Genomic DNA, 18,391 nt, shown 5'->3' with positions numbered 1-18,391 from the left:
ACATATCTCGATACCACCCTGCCACTTTATTACATGCTTTCACACTAAACCACAATCTTTCGTCTACGATAACGAAGAACTCCATCTACTCCCTCGATTACGGCCCATCACAAAAAGATCCCGTCGGGCTATCCTCTCCGACTTACGTCCAGCTTAAGATCTTAGCGCGCACTCTGTTTGTCAAACGTCAAGGGATCGTCAGCTCAGCCTCACCCCAGGAACTTATTATAGTAGAGTAACCATGCAGACAAGCGCATTCGCACTGAAACACGGCAATTGTGGAAATGCCATTACGGAATCAGACGAGGCGTAAGAGGGTTGGATAGTGTTCAAGACGAATTTTGGACGACGGAGGCGCCAGAACTCCAGCACAGCAGTGGCATCAATGTCTTGACCTTCTCATCATTATAGGTACTTTTTGCGCGTTCATCTACTCAATCACCTACTTAGATAGAGGGCTCTAAGATAGGTCTATCTTCTCGCTCTTTAGGGCAACGCTCAAGTAAGCATCTTACTACCGAGTCGCCGTCTCGTGAATGCAGCGAACGAGGCTATGCTCTCGCGTTCTGCCTTGCCGATCAACCTCGCACAACCAATCCCAATAGGAGTATATGAATCCTTCGGGCAGTGCTTCTTCTCCTAGAACGGCCCGGTCCACTTCATCGCTCCTCTTATTGGACTTCTACAGCCCAAACATTCCTTCATACGGTTTGTATATCGTAAAATCCTTGCAATGTTAGGGAACGCCAGCAGTCATCGTTACTGTGCCTCTTTTAGCTTCAAGGATTCCGGGCAAGTATGGGGAGTGCTGACATGCTTATACCATAACATGGCCGGTCGCTTCAATCCTTTTGGCGTTTCTTCCATCCTTCCCCGCATGTTGCTGCCATGATGGATTTGCTTTCGATACTCCGTGGCGCATCTTTGGTTTCCCTATTCGCCCTCACTTTGGCTCAGAACACACCCAATCCTCTAGGTACTACTTCCATACTATCCAACGCTTCCCCTTACTCTGTGTACGCTTCATTGCCACCGCTTGCTGCGTCCCAAGGTATTCTCGGACATCTTGACGACTCGAAGTTCTATCATCTCGAATAGTCCTATGAACTTGGCAAACCCACTACGCTGACACCAGCGAGTCTACTTCCATACTGTCTACTCAGATTCCTTATTCTAACTTTCCGTTGGCTCAACTCGTTTCTTCTTGATGAGAGACTACGTACGCTATAATGCGTCGTCATAGGTCTGTAAACACTATCTTGCCACTGCCAACGGCCCTGCATCACACTTGCGAAAATCTTAACGAGACCACGAGTCACTCCTTTACGCAACCTATAAACCTGCTCGGCCACTATTCAGAGTAGACAATGTCTCCAGATATCTGAGACGAATCGAGGCACTATATACAGTGGCAGAGAAGCGTAGATAATCTTATGACGAGGCACATCGTCGTAGAGTTCTGTACCCTCCTCTGTTACCGCTTGGAGTGCCTTGATATGTTCTCAAAAACTGGAGCATCCGATCACTGCTGGTCTGTGGATACCTATCCTCTGCTCGCTGAGGTGGCCTAGCAATTTTACCGATTGTCCAAGGTGACGACGTTCTATCTCGTCTTGGTATTCGAAAACGTGATGGGGGGGCTTCACGCAGTGGTGGATAAGTTTATGCAGATCTACGGCGAGGCTTTATAGAACTTTCAAGCAATACAAGATCTAACATCGTCTATGCAGAATGCACGATCCCAAACACTCCTGGCAATTCTAGCTATTCGATCTCAAGCTCGACCGATTTGAACAAGTTTTCAGGATGCACGACTATAACCGGAACCATTTCTGTCGACCCGGGCTTCGACAGCGACGTGCTCGACTTCGACGAGGCCCTCGACACTGTAGATGGAGACTTTATTGTTGCAAACGTTACTCGTCTTCAGCGAATCAATGCTCCGAAGCTTCACAACATTACCGGTGGTCTCAACATAACCAGCAATGCGAACCTGACAAACACGACCCTCCCTGTATGGATTCTAGGAGGAAACCTGACGATTTGGGGAAACAACAAGCTGGGCTTCCTCGAGGTGCCTATCAACGGTGACTTTCTCCATGATATTAGCCTTGGCGATGCAGCCTTTGACCTGCCGGGTATTCGCTCAATCACGGGAGACTTGAACTTGACTCGGATCCAGGATGAATTCACGGTCAGCTCGCTCGTTAATGTGGGGGGCGGCGTGTATGTTGAAGCCACTACCATCAAAATCTTTACCGCCAAAAAGCTACTGGGCATCGACAAGGATTTCAGGCTTGACAGGAATGGGAACCTCACGATCCTTACACTCCCTTTACTACAATACATTGGCGGTACGCTCGAAGTATGGGGAGCGAACATCACACACTTCACCGCGCCGAACCTTATGGCAATTGGAGAGGGCGTGGACTTCTCCTCCAATGAAAAGCTCCAAACGATTGAGTTCGCGGGCCTTGAACGCATCGGCTCCTTATGTTGCGGTATTCAGAGCTACGATCTGGAAGATAGAAATGCTTCTGGATATCACGCCGTGAACTTCTGGGGCAATGCGGTTCTCAACAACATCTCGATGCCAGAGCTTAAGAGCATTGGGGCAGATTGGGACCCCGAGGTATTACCTTGGTGGAATCTGAACGCAACTTTGAATCCCGGTGAGTTCTATCTATCTCAAATATCTTATCATAAATCTGTATGCACATGTCTACCACTGGTTGAGGTTGCTGAAGTCATCTTTGAATATCTGATGTTCATGAAGTTTGGACAATCAGTAACCTTGCTGGGCTTCTTCAAACAGTGGCAGAACACTGTATACACATAGATGACGCGGCATTTTATCAATCAGACTATGCTAACGCATGACAGAACTTCATAACTTTGATGGCCTACCGAGCCTGCAGACCATCAACGGCAGCATGTACATAAATGGGAGCTTCTCGTCTATCAAAATGCCCTCTTTGTTCAACATTAGCCACTCGGTCGTGATCAATTCAACTGAGTTTCTTGACGGGGACTGCAGCGTCATCGAAGCCACCCACCATATCAATGGTGATTTCAACTGCGACGATAATCCTAACTACGGCTGGCACCCTGGGTCAGATTTAGGATCTAATGGAGGCCTTAGCAAAGGGACAAAGGCAGGAATAGGTGTCGGCGTGGCCATCGGCGGTAGTGAGTAACCCTTCGATGCCTCTCCCTCTCCTCAATTGATTATCAGCTAACACAGCTCTCACCTCTAGCCTTACTCATCTCCGGTATCATATTCGCGTTCATGAGATGGAGACGGAGACGGCGCGCTGCGCGAGTCAAGGTCCTGCAAGAAGACGGCTACTCGATGCCCGAGCTGCCCAGAGCCACCAACGCATACCCAGCACTTCAACCGCTGCAGCAGGCATCGCCGCTCGCTGCCGAATCTTCCCAGCAGCATCTTGCCGGCGCAGGGTATCGCGAGGTCAACTCTCCACATTCATCGCCTATTCGAGACGTCTCGAGGGAGTTGGATAGAGAACTGAGCCAAGGATCGAAAGGCGGAGGGCACATGGGAGACATCAGCCCGCCCACCTCACCACGAGGCCGAGGGATCGGGGCGGGAGAAGGGAGCAGCAGCTGGCGCGACGTCAGTCCGCCTCCACCGGACTACGAGGCGGCCACGAACGGCCCACGCTAAAGGAGCTGACTATGGTAAATACCAAAGAAAGGACAAGAGCCACGAACCTGAATGCATTCCCGTCACTGATTACTGAACCCGTTTCCCAGCAATTGATTGAACGTGCTCATGTGCGAATGACGGAAGCCTAGACTGACTCCGGTGTTCCAGTGTGCTTGCTTGTAGGGCTGCATGCCCCCCACCCCCTCCCTTCCACCGTGCCACCGCATTCAAGCCCCGTTACACACAACGGCCGCGTCTCGACCTCCTCACCGCCAGCCTCCTGCCTGTACTACCCGCCGTGAGGACGCGTGCCTTATCTCCGAATGTGCGAGGAGCTACGGGGACGATGCGGGTGCTGGTGTTTTCTTTATGCCCGTGGCAACGTGGTCCCGGTCCGGACGGAGTGCACGTTCCAGCCACGGTTCGTCGCGAGCTTGTTCTCACGTCACCGGTATATTGAGAGGTCTTGAAGAATCCCCGGGAGGCGTTTTGCTTGAATGGGAAGGGGGAGCCGGTTGGGAAGCGCATGTCGTACGGGGGAGGCTCTGCAACGGCGAGGCCGAATCTGGGCGGTAGTGAGATGGCATGGGGGGAGGTGTGGCTCACCGCAACGATTAAAGGTCCGGATGCGGATAGCTGAGTATTGGAGAATGTTTGGATGGATAGTGGTCTCTTTTTCCAGCACGTAATTCAGATTTTGAAAGCAGAGGGTCGAGGAGCATTTCGATTAAACCCTCCGTCCTCTACCTAACATCTTCACAACATCTTCATACCACCCCCTCGACTCTCCCTTTCCCGATTACTCTCATCCAAGCCCTCAACCTCCTTCCCTCGCCCACCAACGTGCACCGCGAACCGGTGAAGCCCTCGCAACAGAGCCACCGACGTCGCACAACCCCATCACACAACATCCCGTGTCCCTCTAACCCTCCCTATCCCCCACCGCCCCACCTATCAAACCCCCTTCTCCCCTTCCACAAGGTCAATAGCCCACAGCCCTCCCCCGCCACTCCCCCTCCGCTGAATGGGCGCGCCTCCCGCTCCCACGCTTGTCCGCTGACAAGGCGGTGTCGTCGCGCCCCAGCTGATAACCCGCATGTCTCAACCCGCACCACGCCCCCTCTGCACTTTCGAAAGGCAGCGGTGGCGGTCGCCAACCACGGGCGCGGCGGGTTGCAAGTACGGATTGTCGCGTGCAGTGATAGGTGCGAGCCCGGCGGGTTGTTTCTGAGCATGCTCGGTCCTTATTGCAGCTGCGTGTGGTGGTTCGATAGCATACCCTGATCAGCGTCATGGTTGCTATTCTTGGGGGTGGGCCATTTGCCCGGCTCGGGGCGGATATATAGGGCGGAAGGATTATGGTGTTTGCCGCGAGGGCGCTGGTATTGGTCTGGTTATATTGTTCTTCAACCAGAGAGGGGACGAGGGTTTTTTGCTTCTTTTACAAGAGCCTACTTTTGCTCTGCAAGCAGACTTTGTTTTTTTTATCAGTGTTCATGGCGAGACAACCGAGGAAGTGGACGACGGCGGAGGATCAGGTCCTCAAGGCGGAGGTGTCGATGCAGTGTATGTTGGTCTTGCGGATATAATGACCCCCTTTCTGGGCTTGGCTGTTCTGACGTTTCGACGTAGTGATAACTGGAGAAGTCAAAGACTGGTGTCGGTATGTCGAAGAGGGCTCAATAGGAGACAAGCCGGAACTAAATTCTATCAGCATCGCTTCAAGCCTGCCGGGAAGAACAAACAAAGACTGCCGAAAACGCTGGCATAATGCTGTCGCCGGGGGTCTGAAGAAAGGCCAATGGGCAAAGTCAGAGGATGTCCTTCTTACTACAGGAGTCGAACGACATGGCCAACGGTAAGCAAGCTCTAATTTTCGTCTTGAAGGACAAGAAACTGACGGCTAGAGTAGTTGGACCTTGGTTGCAGAGATCGTTGGTTCGAGAAGTGCAGATCGTAAGCTTAACCTCTCCTACCGCCGAAGAGATTCAGCGTTAATGGTAGTTAGAATGCGCCAAGAGGTGGCAACAGTCCTTGAATCCAGAACTCGACCTGAGTGAGTGGAAGGCAGAAGAGGTAACCCCATCTGATCAACGTCTCAATTCTTCGAACTTCAGCTCATCCCGTGGTAATCTAGGACGAACTGCTTCTGAAAGCAGTCGAGCGATACGGGCGCCACTGGAAGGAAATCCAACACGCGCATTTCGCCAGCCGGTCCAAAAACTGTATCAAGAATCGCTGGACGGTGCTACTCCGACGCTCTCAACACCAAGGACTAGAGCTGTTCAGCAGGGACAGAGGATCTCTGCACTTTGATAGCCTTGAAAAAGATCTGGAGGACGAGAGCATTGATAGCGATGGGATGGATGACGACTCTGGGGTCAGTGTCAGCTTTGGTCGCTCTCCCAGAACACCAAGTTTTGATCACTGCTCCTCCTTGGTCGCTGACGACTCATCTTCCATGAGCTGGACGCCTTCAGAGTCAGTCTGTGCGTCAACAAACGGCTCCGACCTTGGCAACCTTACTTCCATATCGGTAGACAACAACTTCGAACAGATCGATTTCGCCGCCGCCACCAGTTGGCCCTGGCAAGAGAGCATGGCGGATCCATCTCTGTATTCTGGTGTCGGCACTGTAGGTGGATACGCCCAGCCCGGATTCGACTCGTTCGACTCGTCACAGTCAGCATATTCTGCAACAGTCTTTCCCGGGAGATTGCCGTACAACAGCTCACCATCGATGAGTAACTATCCATCTGGATTAATCACCAACGGCAATAGCACTTACGCTTGTTCGTCGCCGGTCCAGGATAGTCAGAGCGCCGTTGAAGTTACGCTAAGATTCAACAAACCCGATACAGCAATGATGAATAACTTGATGAACCTTGTTCGGGTTGAAAGAGATGTGTAGAGTGGGATGGAGAATAGGTCACAATAAACAGAGAAGGGGAGATTGTAAGTAGCTGTTGATTTTGTCATGAATAAAATGACTAGACTCTGGCTTCAAAGCCGATCATCTATGTGGCAACTGATTTTCGGTTGCCTTACAATAGTGTGGTATCATACCCATAAGCAGAGTTACCTGAAGAGGAACGTCCGATTTTTCTCATCCAATCCAGACGGATAATGGAATAGAGCAAGCCAAAGGAAATGATGCATATTCCCACCCGTGTGAAGCCTCGTGACTCATTCACGCCGTTAAAATGATACCGCCCGATGCAGAAAGATGAAATCAAACCCAAATGCCTGTGCAGTTCCGTTGAAATAGAAAACAAAGGAAACACCATGTTGCTAATCTGTCTCTCTATCTCACCTAGGCTTCAGCAGAAACCTCGGTCTTGGCTTTCTTCTCCTTGGGAGACTGCGCCTCCGGGGCATCGTCATCCCGAGAGCGCTTCTTGCTTGCGGTGGCAGCGGCATCGGCTCCTGCATCGGCCTTCTTCTCTGGGGCTGGAGAAGCTTTCTTTCCAGCGGAATTGGGAGCGGAGTCGGTTGGTTTAGAGACAGGAGGAGTGAGGACCTGGACGATCGGAATGCCCCTAGGACCTTGGTTAGTTTGTACTTGACGAGGCAAGATGCTGCAAGACTTACTGGGCGTCGAGTTTTGGTCCACGTGGAGATCTAGATCTGTCCCTCCGTCCATTGCGTCCGTTACGGCCGTCTCTATTATCACGGCCACCACGCCTATCGCCATCACGACCACCACGTCGGTCGCCACCACGCCCGCGACCACGGCCACCACGACCGCCCCGACCACGAAACTCGTCGCTACGTTGGAAATCTTTGCGGCCGCTCTTCCAGTCACCGTCATTATGCTTCTTGTAGTATGCCGGCTTGTTCACGTTGGCCTGAACACGGCCCTCGTCGATGTCCTTGAGCTTGGCGAGGCAGTAATCCTTCTTCGTCATGATCTTGAGATCCTGCCCGTTCCACTTAGGCTTAGTCTCGAGTGCAAGGAATGTCTGCATCAACGACTCATCCGCGAATTCGACGAAAACGCTGCCTTTGAAGACCTTGTCGCTGGCACGACGAAGACGAACGGCCTTGATAGGTCCGAATGGCTCAAACAGCGCCTCGATGTCAAATTGCGTCTTGGGGCCTTCTTCGCCGAAACCCTTAGCGTAGATGCTGCGGGGCTGGGCAACATCATTTTCCGCCATGAGCTGGGCACGAGGATCGAGGTCGTAGGAAGCTGTGATAGCGATCGGGACCTTGCGCTTGACTTCATGAGTGTTGACCACCTCAAGGATTTCGCTGTCTTCGAGGGCGGCCACGACAGCAGAGAAGGGCTTGAAGCGCTGCATGCGCTTGAACGATGCAATTATACTGATAGGAACGGGCTTGTTCTGGGGTCCGCCGACCAGCTGGTAGAGATACTTATCTCCCGGGAGGTTTGAATCACTGAAATAGAACTCCGCCTGAGTGAGTTAGCATAAGGTCAACTGTAGCAGCGGTGCAGTCACTGACCTGCTTGCGGATTTCGTCGGGGTCCTTGGACTCTGGAAGGTCCTCAAACTTGGTCTTGACGTTGTTGTTGTGTCGATTGTATGGCCTGTTGTCTCGCTTGCCATTGTATTCCCTCTTTCCGTTGGAATTGTTGTCGCCATTGGACTTTTCGCTCTTAGGCTTGTCTTGTTCGCTCTTGGCCTTCTCTTCTTCGACCTTGGGCTTCTCTGCTTCGTTCTTCTTCTCAGAGGCGGAATCAGGGGAGGGCAGCTTGGCCTCAGCTGGCGCAGACGTCTGTTCGGTGGTGGGAGCAGCGACCGACTCGGTAGTCTTCACCTGCTCTTCCTGGGAAGGGGCAGCAGCTGCCGCAGTGGCGGTGTCGTCAGACATGGCGTTATGGAAGCTGTGTGGTACTTTTGGATGGACTTTGCGATGGCAGCAGGACGAATTTTAGAGGAAAAAGCAGATTGAAAATTCGTGCAGCGAGGTTGCGAAGTGAGGAAGTGAAGCGGATGGAGCTTTGGTGGGGAGAAGCGCAGCTCAATTGACCTCAGAAATTTGCGCCGGGCGCTAGCAGGGGTAGCACTGGCCATATGCGCCGGCGAAAAGAATCCCCAGCACCGATAAACCGCACGTGATCATCACGGCTGGAGACTTTTCGGGCAGACATCGAGCATCTATCCACGCCATTCCCCCCATCCCAATTGCCCCTGCCGCCGCTCTCAACCATGCGGTCGAGGAGGTTCCATGGTCTGAAGAAGATTGTGAGCTCCCCCAGCTTCCCGCGGCCCCCGCCAAATTGACACGACTGACCCTTTTCCCTCGCAGAAAGTCCGCCAGGACTGGAGTCGGTGGACCCTATATAATCTTTCACGCCTTCGCGAAGCCACATCCACCGCAACCCGCGGCACCTACTTCCAGCAGAAATGGAAAGCCAAGTCCATCACGCGCGCATACCACGGCGAGCAGGTCCGCGAGAAGCAATGGGAGCGCATGTTCCGCCGCAACATCCCGGCCGTCGTGCCCATGGACCACAAGTACCTAGCCCAGAAAGACGGCTCTGAGCAAGCTGAAGGAAGAGGCTCCGGTGCGGACCAGGAGAGGGCACAGAAGGCGCGGCCGGCAACCCCATACATGCAGATGACATACTACCCGCTAGAGAGACGGCTCGACATGGCTGTATGGAGGTCGTTATTTGCAAGCAGTGCGCGGCAGGCTAGACAATTCGTTGTGCATGGCTACGTCAAGGTCAATGGAAAGAGGGTGTGTCTCAAGTGCTGTCGATAGGAGTCCAGGAATACCGTTTACTGACCATCTCCCTAGATGATCTACCCAGGCTACCAACTAAACCCCGGGGACATGTTCCAAGTCGAGCCCGAACGCGTTCTTTTCGCCACAGGTGCCTCGAAGGTCGGGAGTAACCGCCGCCGCCGCGAAATCCGCAAGTGGAAGGCCGCCAATGCCACAGGTCCCAAGCCGACCAAAGTGAGCAAAGCCGCCAAGGCCGGCCCAGTCAGTCTCCAGGGCGAATACACCCAAGCCGACGTCACAAAAGCGCCAGACACAAGCCCCGAAGCGCTGAGGAAGCGCCTACAGGCCCTGATGGCCAAGACAAAACAAGTCCTGGAGGCTAAGGAGGGCCTCCCCACGAAACTCAAGAGGAACCTGCGACAATTCCGCAAAGAAGTCAAGCGAGCCATCTCTCTCCACAAAAGCGCTACGGATCTGTCGACCGAGACCCTTGAGGGCCAGCTTGAACTCATTAAAAAGGAGTACGAGCCTGTTGCTGAAACCACCGGAGAGGACTTGAGCCTCGTTCAATCAGTATTCGAATTCGCGGAAGAAAGGACCATGCGTAGCTCGGCTTGGAATGAAGAGGATGGGAGAAAGCCTTATGCTACCCCCTGGCGGCCAAGACCATACATGTCCGCATTTGCCTTCATTCCACGGTATCTAGAAGTCAACCAGAATATTTGCGCGGCAGTGTATCTGAGGCATCCTGTCGCGAGGCCTGGATTCTCAGAAGTGCCATCCCCTTTCTCGGTGGATACGAACCAGCTCGCATTCAATTGGTATCTCAAGAGGAGGTAGAAGGCGAGGCGTGTATATGGGCGAGCTGGGCTTGTAAAATAGGAATCAGTGTACAATTGTAGGAAAAGCTACCTATTAGTTGGGCTCAGGGGCAAGCATTGTATAAATATACTCACAATCATCTGAAACTCTTGTCAACCAAACTTATGCATAGAGCTCTAAGGCCATCATTTGATCAAAGATTACCTAACCTCTAGCTAAGGCTCTCTTGCAAATCGGCAAAAAAATCTCCCCCTAGCATGCAGAGGTCGGAAGAATGCCCCCACTCCCGTTCCAGGCCACTTTGCCCGCCACTAATCTCCATATGCCACCCGCCGTAGCATTCAGTGGTAATGAAAATACCCCAACTGCCTACTGTCAGTAGTCTCCATGTACTACCAACTAAATCCCACCATCCTCCACCACCCGCACACCTCCCTCCGCACCCGCCTCCGCATCCGCCGCCTCCTTCCCCTTCATCAGCAGCCTTCCCATCGCCTCCTCAAATTCGAACATGGTGTCGCCGCCCGTCTGCTTCACTAACCACGGCCGATAGCCGCTCTCGAGCTCCGTGTACCTACCCTCACGCGAGTAAATCACCTGGCCCTTGCGCGTGCCATCAGCCATGCAAAGCGCCGCCGAGAGGGCAACGGCCTTGGAATTCTGCACTGGGACGCCGAGCAAGTGGAAGTCCACGCCGCGAACGAGACTGGTGTCGGTCCAGTCTGGGGCGAGACAGTTGATGCGGATGTTGAGGGTAGGCGGGAGGTGTGCCGTGACGCTGCGGGTGAGGCCGAGGACGCCGTGCTTGGCAGTGCAGTAGTCTACGACGCTGAAGCCTTGGTAGCCTGCGGGGATTGGGTTAGTGGTGAAATTTTCTATGAAGGGGGGAGGGGAAAGGAGAGGTGGTGTTGGGCGTACTAGAGGCTGAGCCGGTGACGACGATGCTGCCGCCCTTGGGGTTCTTCTTGAGGTAGAAGACACCCAGGCGTGTGGTGTACATGCAGCCGATCAAGTTGACGTTGTAGGTGATGAGGTCTGGGGCTTTGAGGTTGCCGTCGTCGTCGAGTTCATCATCGAGAAGGCTGGTGGTTTTGGCGACGCCTGCAGGAGAATAGTGCGTGAGCAGCAACCTCACACAGGTAGACGCAGAATGATTGGATAGCGAAAGCGTACCTGCATTGGCGAAGACATGGTTGATGACGCCGTGTACCTCCAAGGCCCTCTTGAACAGGGCGCTCTGCTCGGCGAAGGACGCCACATCCGTCTTGAGGAACGTGACGTGGGCGGCTTCGGGTTCGGGCGGGGGGTTGATGTCTCCGACGACCACTTTAGCTCCGAGTTTGAGGAGAAGCTGGACGGTTGCGAGGCCGATTCCGGAAGATCCACCTGTGGTGTAGCGTGGCTGTGAGCGAGGCCGACCTCGAATGGGGCGAGCCAGGGATTGGGCTTACCGGTGATAACAACGACCTGGTTCTTCAGGCTGTCAAGGTCACTCTCTTTGATTCTGACTTCCGTCATGGTGAGAGATGAGGACGCTGATGGGTTTTGGAAGATGACGGTATTTAGAAAACACTGGGCCGAGGAAGCTGGAGTGTTCACTTCTTGTGGTTGTGCGAGATTCGGATGCTGAGGGAACTCACTACCCCGCTCGATGTAGCAGACTCCCTTCCAACAAGTGGAACGTCAGGAAAGTGAGTAGTCGAGTCGCAGAGACGGAAGGTGCAAACCGTGCCGCAGACGACCAGTGCCGCTTCTAGGCGCTGCCGACGTCCGTGGAATCTCACACTGGAAAGATTGAGAAAAGTGAGACTTTCAAGCTCAATGACTGAGATGGAATTTTTGATTGCTCATGAGGAACTGAAAAGCCGACTTGGTGGTCTTGCACTGTTACCTCACTTACATACTCGGCTTTTACCTAAGTACCATTGCCCAAGGATATGCACTGTAACCCGTGTGGTTATTGGCCATACTCGCAGATCAATCCATTGCGGTTCTCTTTGCGAACCACAATCCTCTTCCAAATAACGCCCGCCTGAGCGACTGTGCAGCGCAGGCAATAGGTATAGTGACAGCCATGAATTTTGCTCCTGAGGGCGTGTGCTTTCCGCATCTGAAGAGGCCGTGATGGAGCATTCTTCCTCCGTGTCGTCGGCTCTCACGACCCGCCTCTGCCACGGCCGCGTCCACGGCCACCACGACCCATTCCTCGTCCACGGTCGCCTCTGCCACCGTGTCCGCCCCTCTGGTCTTGCCCGGTGCGGGCTGCGCGCGCCGCCTGGTCCTTCGCCTGCTGTTCCTTCACAATGTCGACGATCTCGTCTGCAACGCGCATGTATTTGATCTAGAGTACGTCAGATGGGTGTCCCAGTATCTAGCAGTTGTCCAAACCCACGTTGTTTCCGCGCACGTATACTTCAGCAATCCTGAAGAACTTGTCTCCGTCCGAGCTAGTCTGCACAACCTCCTTTAGGGTCAGGTTCATCCAGGTGTCGCAGCTGACGAGGTGGCCGTTGAGGGTTTCGCCATTCTTCAGCTCCACGAGCATGGCATGGCCTTGGGCGGCGGTCAATAGACCGAGAGGAAGCTTGATACAGGTCAGCGAGGATCTTGCTTGCGGTCTTCGAGGCTGCGAATAGAGTTGGAGGAAGCTGGAGGTGGCATGCCATTTTGCGAGGGCGTCTGCGCCAAGGGCCGTATGTGAAGGAGCTGAGGCGCGTGGATGTCAGATGCGCGGGGATTTGGCGGGTTCGGTAGGGTCTTCAATGTTGATAATCAATGTGACGGAACCTAGAGTCGCGGGGTGGCTTGTTTAGCGCTTGGCATAGATCACGTGATGTGAACAGGCTCGACCAATGGGCGCGATGTCACCAGAGAATCAGGTCGACCCTGGGACCCTGGGAGGCCGCGACAAGGCTGCAGATGTGGAGGCCAATCGGCAGAAGGGCGGTTGCGAGGGGCTCTGGAGACGTGCTTCTCGAAGACGTGCTTCTCGAAGATGTGTTTCTCGAAGATGTGTTTCTCGAAGATGTGCTTCTCGACAAACGAAACGTGGTGTTTCCAGGTCTGCCCATGGTACTCTCAGGGTTCAGCACCACTCACTGCTCCATCACCACCTTTGACAATTTTCAACACAGCATTCGAGATGCAATTGAAGCTGCTCAAAGACTCCCTCAGCTTCGAGGCCCCACTCGTCGCATGGGGGCTGATGCACAGCCTACGTGCCCTGCCGCGTCACTTGCACTGTCTAGGCTTAGACTGTTTCTTGCGTCGACGCCAATAATACGAAGGGTTCCCCGACTTGCTGGTGCCTGAATTCTGATTTCTGGGACAGCTGTTCACTACTTTCGCTCCGGGACTGGAGACTTTTTCTACCAAATCGTCGTGCTTTTGTCATCTTTGCTCTTCTCCTAGTCGTTCCCTTCTTTCCTTTCAACCATGCGGCCCTCTTTGAAGCCGCTGGCTTGGGCGTGGGCGCTCCCGGCTCTCGTCTCTTCCGTCGCCATCCCACCACCGCCGGGTCCACCGGGCCATGGGCACTCTGGCAATGCAGAAGCGACAAATCCTACCATAGAGCTTGGTGCGACCTTGCCCTTATATGTCTGTTCTGTCTAGGCAGCTGCTAATATGTAACATTCAGACTTGCAAGACTCGCAAGCAGCGGCAACATTCAGCATCCCGTGTCCTGGCTGTCTGAGCCAAGACTCTAACGGCCACGATGACGAGTCCCTCGTACGTATACTCTGTGCTTACCTTACACCTCAGGCAGCAGTATCATTGAACTCAAGCTTACCTTCTCTTTACTAGACCATCAACTTCCAGGCCTTCTCATCCGAGACACCCTGTGGCGTCTCCAACATTACGCTTAATGGTCGTTATCTCGCCCAGGAATGGACCGGCGACCACGGCCACGGTGAAGGCTCTTTTGAGGGAGTGTCTGACCTAGAGAAGAATGAATGGTTCCGCACACACGACCTGGACCTATCCTGGGGCTCAACCTGCCTCGACGGTCCCGATTCCAAAGACGCACCTGCTGACGCTGGGATCGCTCAAATTCTCACCGTGTTGATCAAAGCCATTGATGGCAGGCCGATTCCACAGTCTTCTGGCTTCACCATCTCCTTCAAGCAGTTGTCTCCTCCGGAGCTACTCAGGCTTGAACTGTTCCCCGATCCTACCGCGGGCGACCAAAAGTTCTCAGACTCCTGGCGAGAACCGCCGGCACACCTACGTCTATCCGAGGGAGCTGTTGAGGAAACTCAACTGCAATTCCACTCCATTGAGGACGAGATCGCCGAGCTCAAACAACTCCAACTGCAGGCCAAAGACCTTCGGACCCGGATCCGTGAGAAGAAGCAAAGCATTCGAGAACACCTCCGTCACGACGCTGGTAGCCTCAGAGAGGAGTTGAAGCAGTGCGACAACCTCACATGCATAGTTAAGACGATTGCACGAAAGGCACACGGCGCTGTCAAGATCATATATATCCGACTCCGTCCACACCACTCCCCACCACCGATGGGAGGGCCTAACGACGCTTACCACGCCGTTTGGCAGACTCATGGCCTACCGGCGCAGGTCCATGCCGTATGTAACGGGAACTGTTCTCAAACACCGCCGCCTCTACCACCACCTGAGGGTCATCCTCCTGGATCACCACCACCACCTCATCACGGCCCGACCCACCATGGCCATCACCACGGCCCACCTACCCCACCTCACTCTCCCCTACCTCACTCTCCCCTCGTCAAAGCTCTGAGCATCCTCGCCTCCGCCCTTGGCCTGACCGCCCTCCTCGCCTTCCTCCACCGCCGGTGCTGTACCCTCCGCGCCCGAACTGACCGCCGCGCTGCAAGGGAAGAGCGCCGCACCGCACGCCAATACCGCCGAGCTGCCCGCCGCCAGGCATGGGCTAGCTGGTGGTACCGCAATCTCGATCATGGACGCATCGCCGACTACGAGGAGAAGCGAGCGCTCATTAATGAGCAAGAGAGCATCCTCGAGGCCGCTATGCAAGAAGAAATCAGACAATTCCGCGCCGCCCACGGCGTCGTGAACAGTCTGGTGCAAGCGGAGGAAGGGCGTTCAGCCTTGTCGTCGTTTCAACATGAGCAGCTGGAGAGACAGAGGCACATGGGTATGCAGCCGAACCCGCACCCTGCGTTCACGATTGCGGAACTGCCGGTGATGAGTTCGGAACCGCCGAGCCGCACGAGTAGCCTTCCAGATTATCGTTCTGAGCCTGATTACCGGTCTGAGTCCGGCAGCACGGAGCCCCCAGCGTATGAGGATGAAGAGGATAGCAGCGATGTGGTTGTGGATGGCTTTAGGGAGTACACACCGAGCACGACCACCGCGTGGACGCCCGACAGCAGCGTCGTTGATGTGTCGCCCCGCCCAAGTGGGGAGACCATGAGGGTTGAGGAGTATGTGCAAAAAACTTAGGGGAGGGCAGTTGATTCATCAGTTTTGTTTTTGTAATGGCGTGATACCTTTTCACGCGGGAGCGCTCTTAGCCTATTACATCTCTTTCTACTTTGTTCCTCTCCATGGGTTTCTTTTGGGCTTTACAGGACAGGTCTCTTGGGCTCGGGTCGGGTTGGCGCCTGAACATGCTTACGTTTTCATCGACATGATTTCTTTGGCTATGCGACGGGATGGATTTATGAGTTGGTTATGCTCTCCACCCAGGATATTAATAGTGCTTCTGTACAAAAATAAGTAAACAATATTCGACGCGCTTCTTCGCGGCTTTGGATGCTAGAATTATGGTTGTATGCTTGCTCATGAGTCTTGATAAGTATCACGTGAGCCGACAGGCTGTTCAAAGTGTTAGTCGTAGGTCTAGCTAAATTGTTAGAGAAAGAAGCCTCAAGCAGTAGCTAGTTATCGCGATGCTATTGAATCTAATATGTAGTCCATGCACATCTACATAAACTTGCAAGATCTTGAATCGCGAGGAAAAATGCTGTCTCATCAAAATGTCCCCAACCGAATGCGGAAAGGTCAGCCAACACATCAACACCAGCACCATCGTCTCGCACGTTCTAAATTTCTTAGATCATAGCTGCAATTATTTTCGATACTGCTAATTGAGCTCGGATGGTGTAGTTGGTTATCACGTCAGTCGTAGGTTACCCCGGCTCCAAGCCCACAGCTCCACATTGAAAATTTCAATATTAACATCAAAGCAGTAACACTAGTTTCACTGAAGGTCCTGAGTTCAAACCTCAGTCCGAGTACGCCTTTTTTGCTCTTTAGGGAGTTGGGATGAGGTTTGACGGCTTGCTTTTTGGTGTGCTAGGTTTGTGAACCCTAGAATAATTGAAGAATCCGTCGTTGAAAGCGTGAATTGACCGACTTGATGAAGTATGTGTCTTTGAGCGTACCTGTAGTTGGTTTTATGACCTGCCTCACTTATTACAGTGGAGTTGAATTTTGTCCAATGGTCAACGGTATTGATGCTGTGGCCTCCTCCGTCTCTCTCTTTTAAGATTAATCTGGTTTTATTGCGACTCTCAGCTTCTCCCTCTGGCCTTATCATGCAACACCTCGTAAGATAAATCGGAATGTATCTAAGAAGAGAGCTAGTACAGCCTATATTAGCTGCTGGCTCGACATTACAGTAGATGATGCGGCGAGCCATACGTTAACCATGGTCGAGGTTGAGGTTGACCGTGGCTCAGGTCAGAACACCGTGTTAACATTATCTGGTAAGAATTTTCGCTATTTTATTGAACCAGGTGTGGTCACTATTCCCTTTGATCCATCACTACAACATTACTTCTGCCCTCGAATGCCGTCTTCTGTCACTTGTCACCCATACAAGCCACCATGCCTGATGTTCGACGTCCTGCCTCCCAGGCAATCGAGTAAGTCCTCACGATTAAGTAGGCCAACTTTTTGCTAATAATGAGGTAGCCCTACATCTAATATGGTAACCGTGCGAGTCAGTTGGGAAGATCTGTCTCAGGATTTCTTGATTCACGACTCCTTTCTCTGCAAGAGCTCAGACTTCTTCGCCGCTGCTTTACGAGGCGAGTGGCGCGAATCGACTGAGCGTGTAGTCCCACTTCCGGCAGTATTACCAGAGCATTTTAAGCTCTACTACAATTGGATTTATACTGGCAAAATCTACAGCGCACCGGATGGACACATCGAGAAGGCTCTAAAGTTTGAATCAGGTACTTTGTTCAAGAAGGAGATGTCCAGCCTTATTCAGTGCTGGATCCTGGGACACCGCCTTTTGGACATACGATTCACGGACACGGTCATGGACACACTCATTCTTGTCGGCGAAGACTACCCCGGATACATCGACCTCAAGGATGACCTGAAAGCAATATACACGGAGACGATGCCTAGATCTTCGCTCAGATGTTTCGTGACCGAATACATCGTTCACTGTTGCAAGGACAAGACCCTTACAGAGACTTACGGAGACGTGTCCCTACCTGAAGACTTCCTTAAGGACCTTTTGTCCGGGCTTATCGAGTTCCGGCCCTACCGGATTAGGCCGGCTCCTAGCATGCCCCGCTGGCGTGACGACCCTTGCGAATTTCATGAACATACAAGAGAAGGGAAGCCTTGCTGGACAACTACCTGAAGAGACAATATATACTTAAGCATCCGGCTCTTCTTACAATAGTTGGAGGTCGTGATAGTTCGCAGGAGTGGATTCGTAGAAAGAGGAGTTATCGAAGTTCGACTGCACATACATACCACGAGTACATTGAGAAAAGAAGCTTTGCTACAAAGAAACCCTCTGAACCAACCCCGTGCAGCTCAACCCCCGCCGCGTTAGGAGCCGGGGGATATGCGGAGGATTTAGGCTAGGAGGAAATATCGGAAGTACATTCACTCAGCCCCTACATCGGTCTACGAATGCTCATGGCATTTCTGCTTAGTCTTACCCGTATATCGCAATGTCAGTCTTTACTGAAGCTGATACCAAACGCTTTCATCGTTGATAACATCTGTATCATGTGAAGATTCTATATGAGTGCATGCCAGATAGTCTCGCCCGCTCATGCATCACTCCATGAAATAAACCCTTAAATCAAGCCTCCAACTCGCAGCCCCAAAATCCAATCGTAGCCCAGAGATACCGCAAACTCCCAATACCAAACCTGCAAACCAAAGCCTCAACCCCCATATCTCCTCCGCCCCTAATCCACAATCCCCACCCCCCTAAATCGTAACCTCAAC

At 53.0% G+C, this 18,391-nt stretch overlaps 9 protein-coding genes and 1 non-coding gene across 10 annotated transcripts in view; 6 read left to right on the top strand and 4 right to left on the bottom strand.

Annotated features, from left to right (window-relative positions):
- Positions 1 to 537: 537 nt before the first annotated feature.
- Positions 538 to 3,771, top strand: BDZ99DRAFT_4183 (uncharacterized protein). Its single transcript, XM_033716850.1, has 4 exons — positions 538 to 976; positions 1,731 to 2,672; positions 2,884 to 3,189; positions 3,258 to 3,771. The coding sequence occupies exons 1-4, from the start codon at positions 889 to 891 to the stop codon at positions 3,683 to 3,685; spliced, it is 1,764 nt and encodes a 587-aa protein (XP_033583873.1). The 5' UTR covers positions 538 to 888; the 3' UTR covers positions 3,686 to 3,771.
- Positions 3,772 to 4,746: 975 nt separating this feature from the next.
- BDZ99DRAFT_564730 (uncharacterized protein) lies at positions 4,747 to 6,578 on the top strand (the record flags this gene model as incomplete). Its single annotated transcript, XM_033727392.1, has 5 exons — positions 4,747 to 5,233; positions 5,300 to 5,525; positions 5,580 to 5,623; positions 5,676 to 5,743; positions 5,805 to 6,578. Exons 1-5 carry the CDS (start codon positions 5,026 to 5,028, stop codon positions 6,576 to 6,578), a joined length of 1,320 nt encoding a protein of 439 aa, XP_033583872.1. The 5' UTR covers positions 4,747 to 5,025.
- A 676-nt stretch (positions 6,579 to 7,254) lies between these two features.
- On the bottom strand, positions 7,255 to 8,503 carry BDZ99DRAFT_373863 (uncharacterized protein; the record flags this gene model as incomplete). The annotated part of the gene is made up of 2 exons (XM_033714892.1): positions 7,255 to 8,085; positions 8,135 to 8,503. 2 exons carry the CDS (start codon positions 8,501 to 8,503, stop codon positions 7,255 to 7,257), a joined length of 1,200 nt encoding a protein of 399 aa, XP_033583871.1.
- A 304-nt stretch (positions 8,504 to 8,807) lies between these two features.
- On the top strand, positions 8,808 to 10,344 carry BDZ99DRAFT_404125 (alpha-L RNA-binding motif-containing protein). The gene is made up of 3 exons (XM_033716383.1): positions 8,808 to 8,877; positions 8,942 to 9,376; positions 9,437 to 10,344. Exons 1-3 carry the CDS (start codon positions 8,842 to 8,844, stop codon positions 10,202 to 10,204), a joined length of 1,239 nt encoding a protein of 412 aa, XP_033583870.1. The 5' UTR covers positions 8,808 to 8,841; the 3' UTR covers positions 10,205 to 10,344.
- A 241-nt stretch (positions 10,345 to 10,585) lies between these two features.
- On the bottom strand, positions 10,586 to 11,704 carry BDZ99DRAFT_483988 (putative oxidoreductase,short chain dehydrogenase; the record flags this gene model as incomplete). The annotated part of the gene is made up of 4 exons (XM_033722619.1): positions 10,586 to 11,031; positions 11,105 to 11,287; positions 11,360 to 11,572; positions 11,638 to 11,704. The coding sequence occupies 4 exons, from the start codon at positions 11,702 to 11,704 to the stop codon at positions 10,586 to 10,588; spliced, it is 909 nt and encodes a 302-aa protein (XP_033583869.1).
- Positions 11,705 to 11,968: 264 nt separating this feature from the next.
- On the bottom strand, positions 11,969 to 12,945 carry BDZ99DRAFT_4128 (Sm-like ribonucleoprotein). The gene is made up of 3 exons (XM_033716663.1): positions 12,850 to 12,945; positions 12,579 to 12,770; positions 11,969 to 12,527 (listed from the first exon to the last, which is right to left on the bottom strand). Exons 1-3 carry the CDS (start codon positions 12,850 to 12,852, stop codon positions 12,342 to 12,344), a joined length of 381 nt encoding a protein of 126 aa, XP_033583868.1. The 5' UTR covers positions 12,853 to 12,945; the 3' UTR covers positions 11,969 to 12,341.
- Positions 12,946 to 13,507: 562 nt separating this feature from the next.
- BDZ99DRAFT_492832 (uncharacterized protein) lies at positions 13,508 to 15,757 on the top strand. The gene is made up of 3 exons (XM_033723191.1): positions 13,508 to 13,763; positions 13,824 to 13,915; positions 13,991 to 15,757. Exons 1-3 carry the CDS (start codon positions 13,622 to 13,624, stop codon positions 15,626 to 15,628), a joined length of 1,872 nt encoding a protein of 623 aa, XP_033583867.1. The 5' UTR covers positions 13,508 to 13,621; the 3' UTR covers positions 15,629 to 15,757.
- A 522-nt stretch (positions 15,758 to 16,279) lies between these two features.
- BDZ99DRAFT_t11 lies at positions 16,280 to 16,425 on the top strand. The gene has a single exon. It is a non-coding gene; the product is annotated as a tRNA-Leu (tRNA).
- Positions 16,426 to 17,017: 592 nt separating this feature from the next.
- Positions 17,018 to 18,094, top strand: BDZ99DRAFT_564724 (uncharacterized protein; the record flags this gene model as incomplete). Its single annotated transcript, XM_033727391.1, has 2 exons — positions 17,018 to 17,055; positions 17,105 to 18,094. 2 exons carry the CDS (start codon positions 17,018 to 17,020, stop codon positions 17,787 to 17,789), a joined length of 723 nt encoding a protein of 240 aa, XP_033583866.1. The 3' UTR covers positions 17,790 to 18,094.
- Positions 18,046 to 18,391, bottom strand: part of BDZ99DRAFT_492830 (uncharacterized protein) — a gene marked incomplete at its 5' end in the record, with an annotated part of 1,658 nt that continues 1,312 nt past the window's right edge. Inside the window, one exon of the mRNA XM_033723190.1 lies at positions 18,046 to 18,312. Within this exon, the coding sequence (XP_033583865.1) occupies positions 18,238 to 18,312 (75 nt within the window). The 3' untranslated portion in view covers positions 18,046 to 18,237. The remainder of the gene's footprint in view (positions 18,313 to 18,391) is intronic.

Source organism: Mytilinidion resinicola (assembly GCF_010093595.1).
Source record: "Mytilinidion resinicola strain CBS 304.34 unplaced genomic scaffold BDZ99scaffold_1, whole genome shotgun sequence".
Taxonomy (NCBI): Eukaryota; Fungi; Ascomycota; class Dothideomycetes; order Mytilinidiales; family Mytilinidiaceae; genus Mytilinidion; species Mytilinidion resinicola.
The sequence above is the reverse complement of the archived record's forward strand: the minus strand, read 5'-3'. Positions and strand labels throughout refer to the sequence as shown.

Coding starts and splice junctions, on each gene's coding strand:
- BDZ99DRAFT_4183 (XM_033716850.1), top strand. CDS start 889: ATGATGGATTTGCTTTCGATACTCCGTGGCGCATCTTTGGTTTCCCTA. Junction 977..1,730: donor GAACACACCCAATCCTCTAG/GTACTACTTCCA, acceptor TCGTCTATGCAG/AATGCACGATCCCAAACACT. Junction 2,673..2,883: donor GAACGCAACTTTGAATCCCG/GTGAGTTCTATC, acceptor AACGCATGACAG/AACTTCATAACTTTGATGGC.
- BDZ99DRAFT_404125 (XM_033716383.1), top strand. CDS start 8,842: ATGCGGTCGAGGAGGTTCCATGGTCTGAAGAAGATT. Junction 8,878..8,941: donor TCCATGGTCTGAAGAAGATT/GTGAGCTCCCCC, acceptor TTTCCCTCGCAG/AAAGTCCGCCAGGACTGGAG. Junction 9,377..9,436: donor TCAAGGTCAATGGAAAGAGG/GTGTGTCTCAAG, acceptor CCATCTCCCTAG/ATGATCTACCCAGGCTACCA.
- BDZ99DRAFT_4128 (XM_033716663.1), bottom strand. Junction 12,528..12,578: donor TATACGTGCGCGGAAACAAC/GTGGGTTTGGAC, acceptor GACGTACTCTAG/ATCAAATACATGCGCGTTGC.
- BDZ99DRAFT_492832 (XM_033723191.1), top strand. CDS start 13,622: ATGCGGCCCTCTTTGAAGCCGCTGGCTTGGGCGTGGGCGCTCCCGGCT. Junction 13,764..13,823: donor AAATCCTACCATAGAGCTTG/GTGCGACCTTGC, acceptor TGTAACATTCAG/ACTTGCAAGACTCGCAAGCA. Junction 13,916..13,990: donor GCCACGATGACGAGTCCCTC/GTACGTATACTC, acceptor TCTCTTTACTAG/ACCATCAACTTCCAGGCCTT.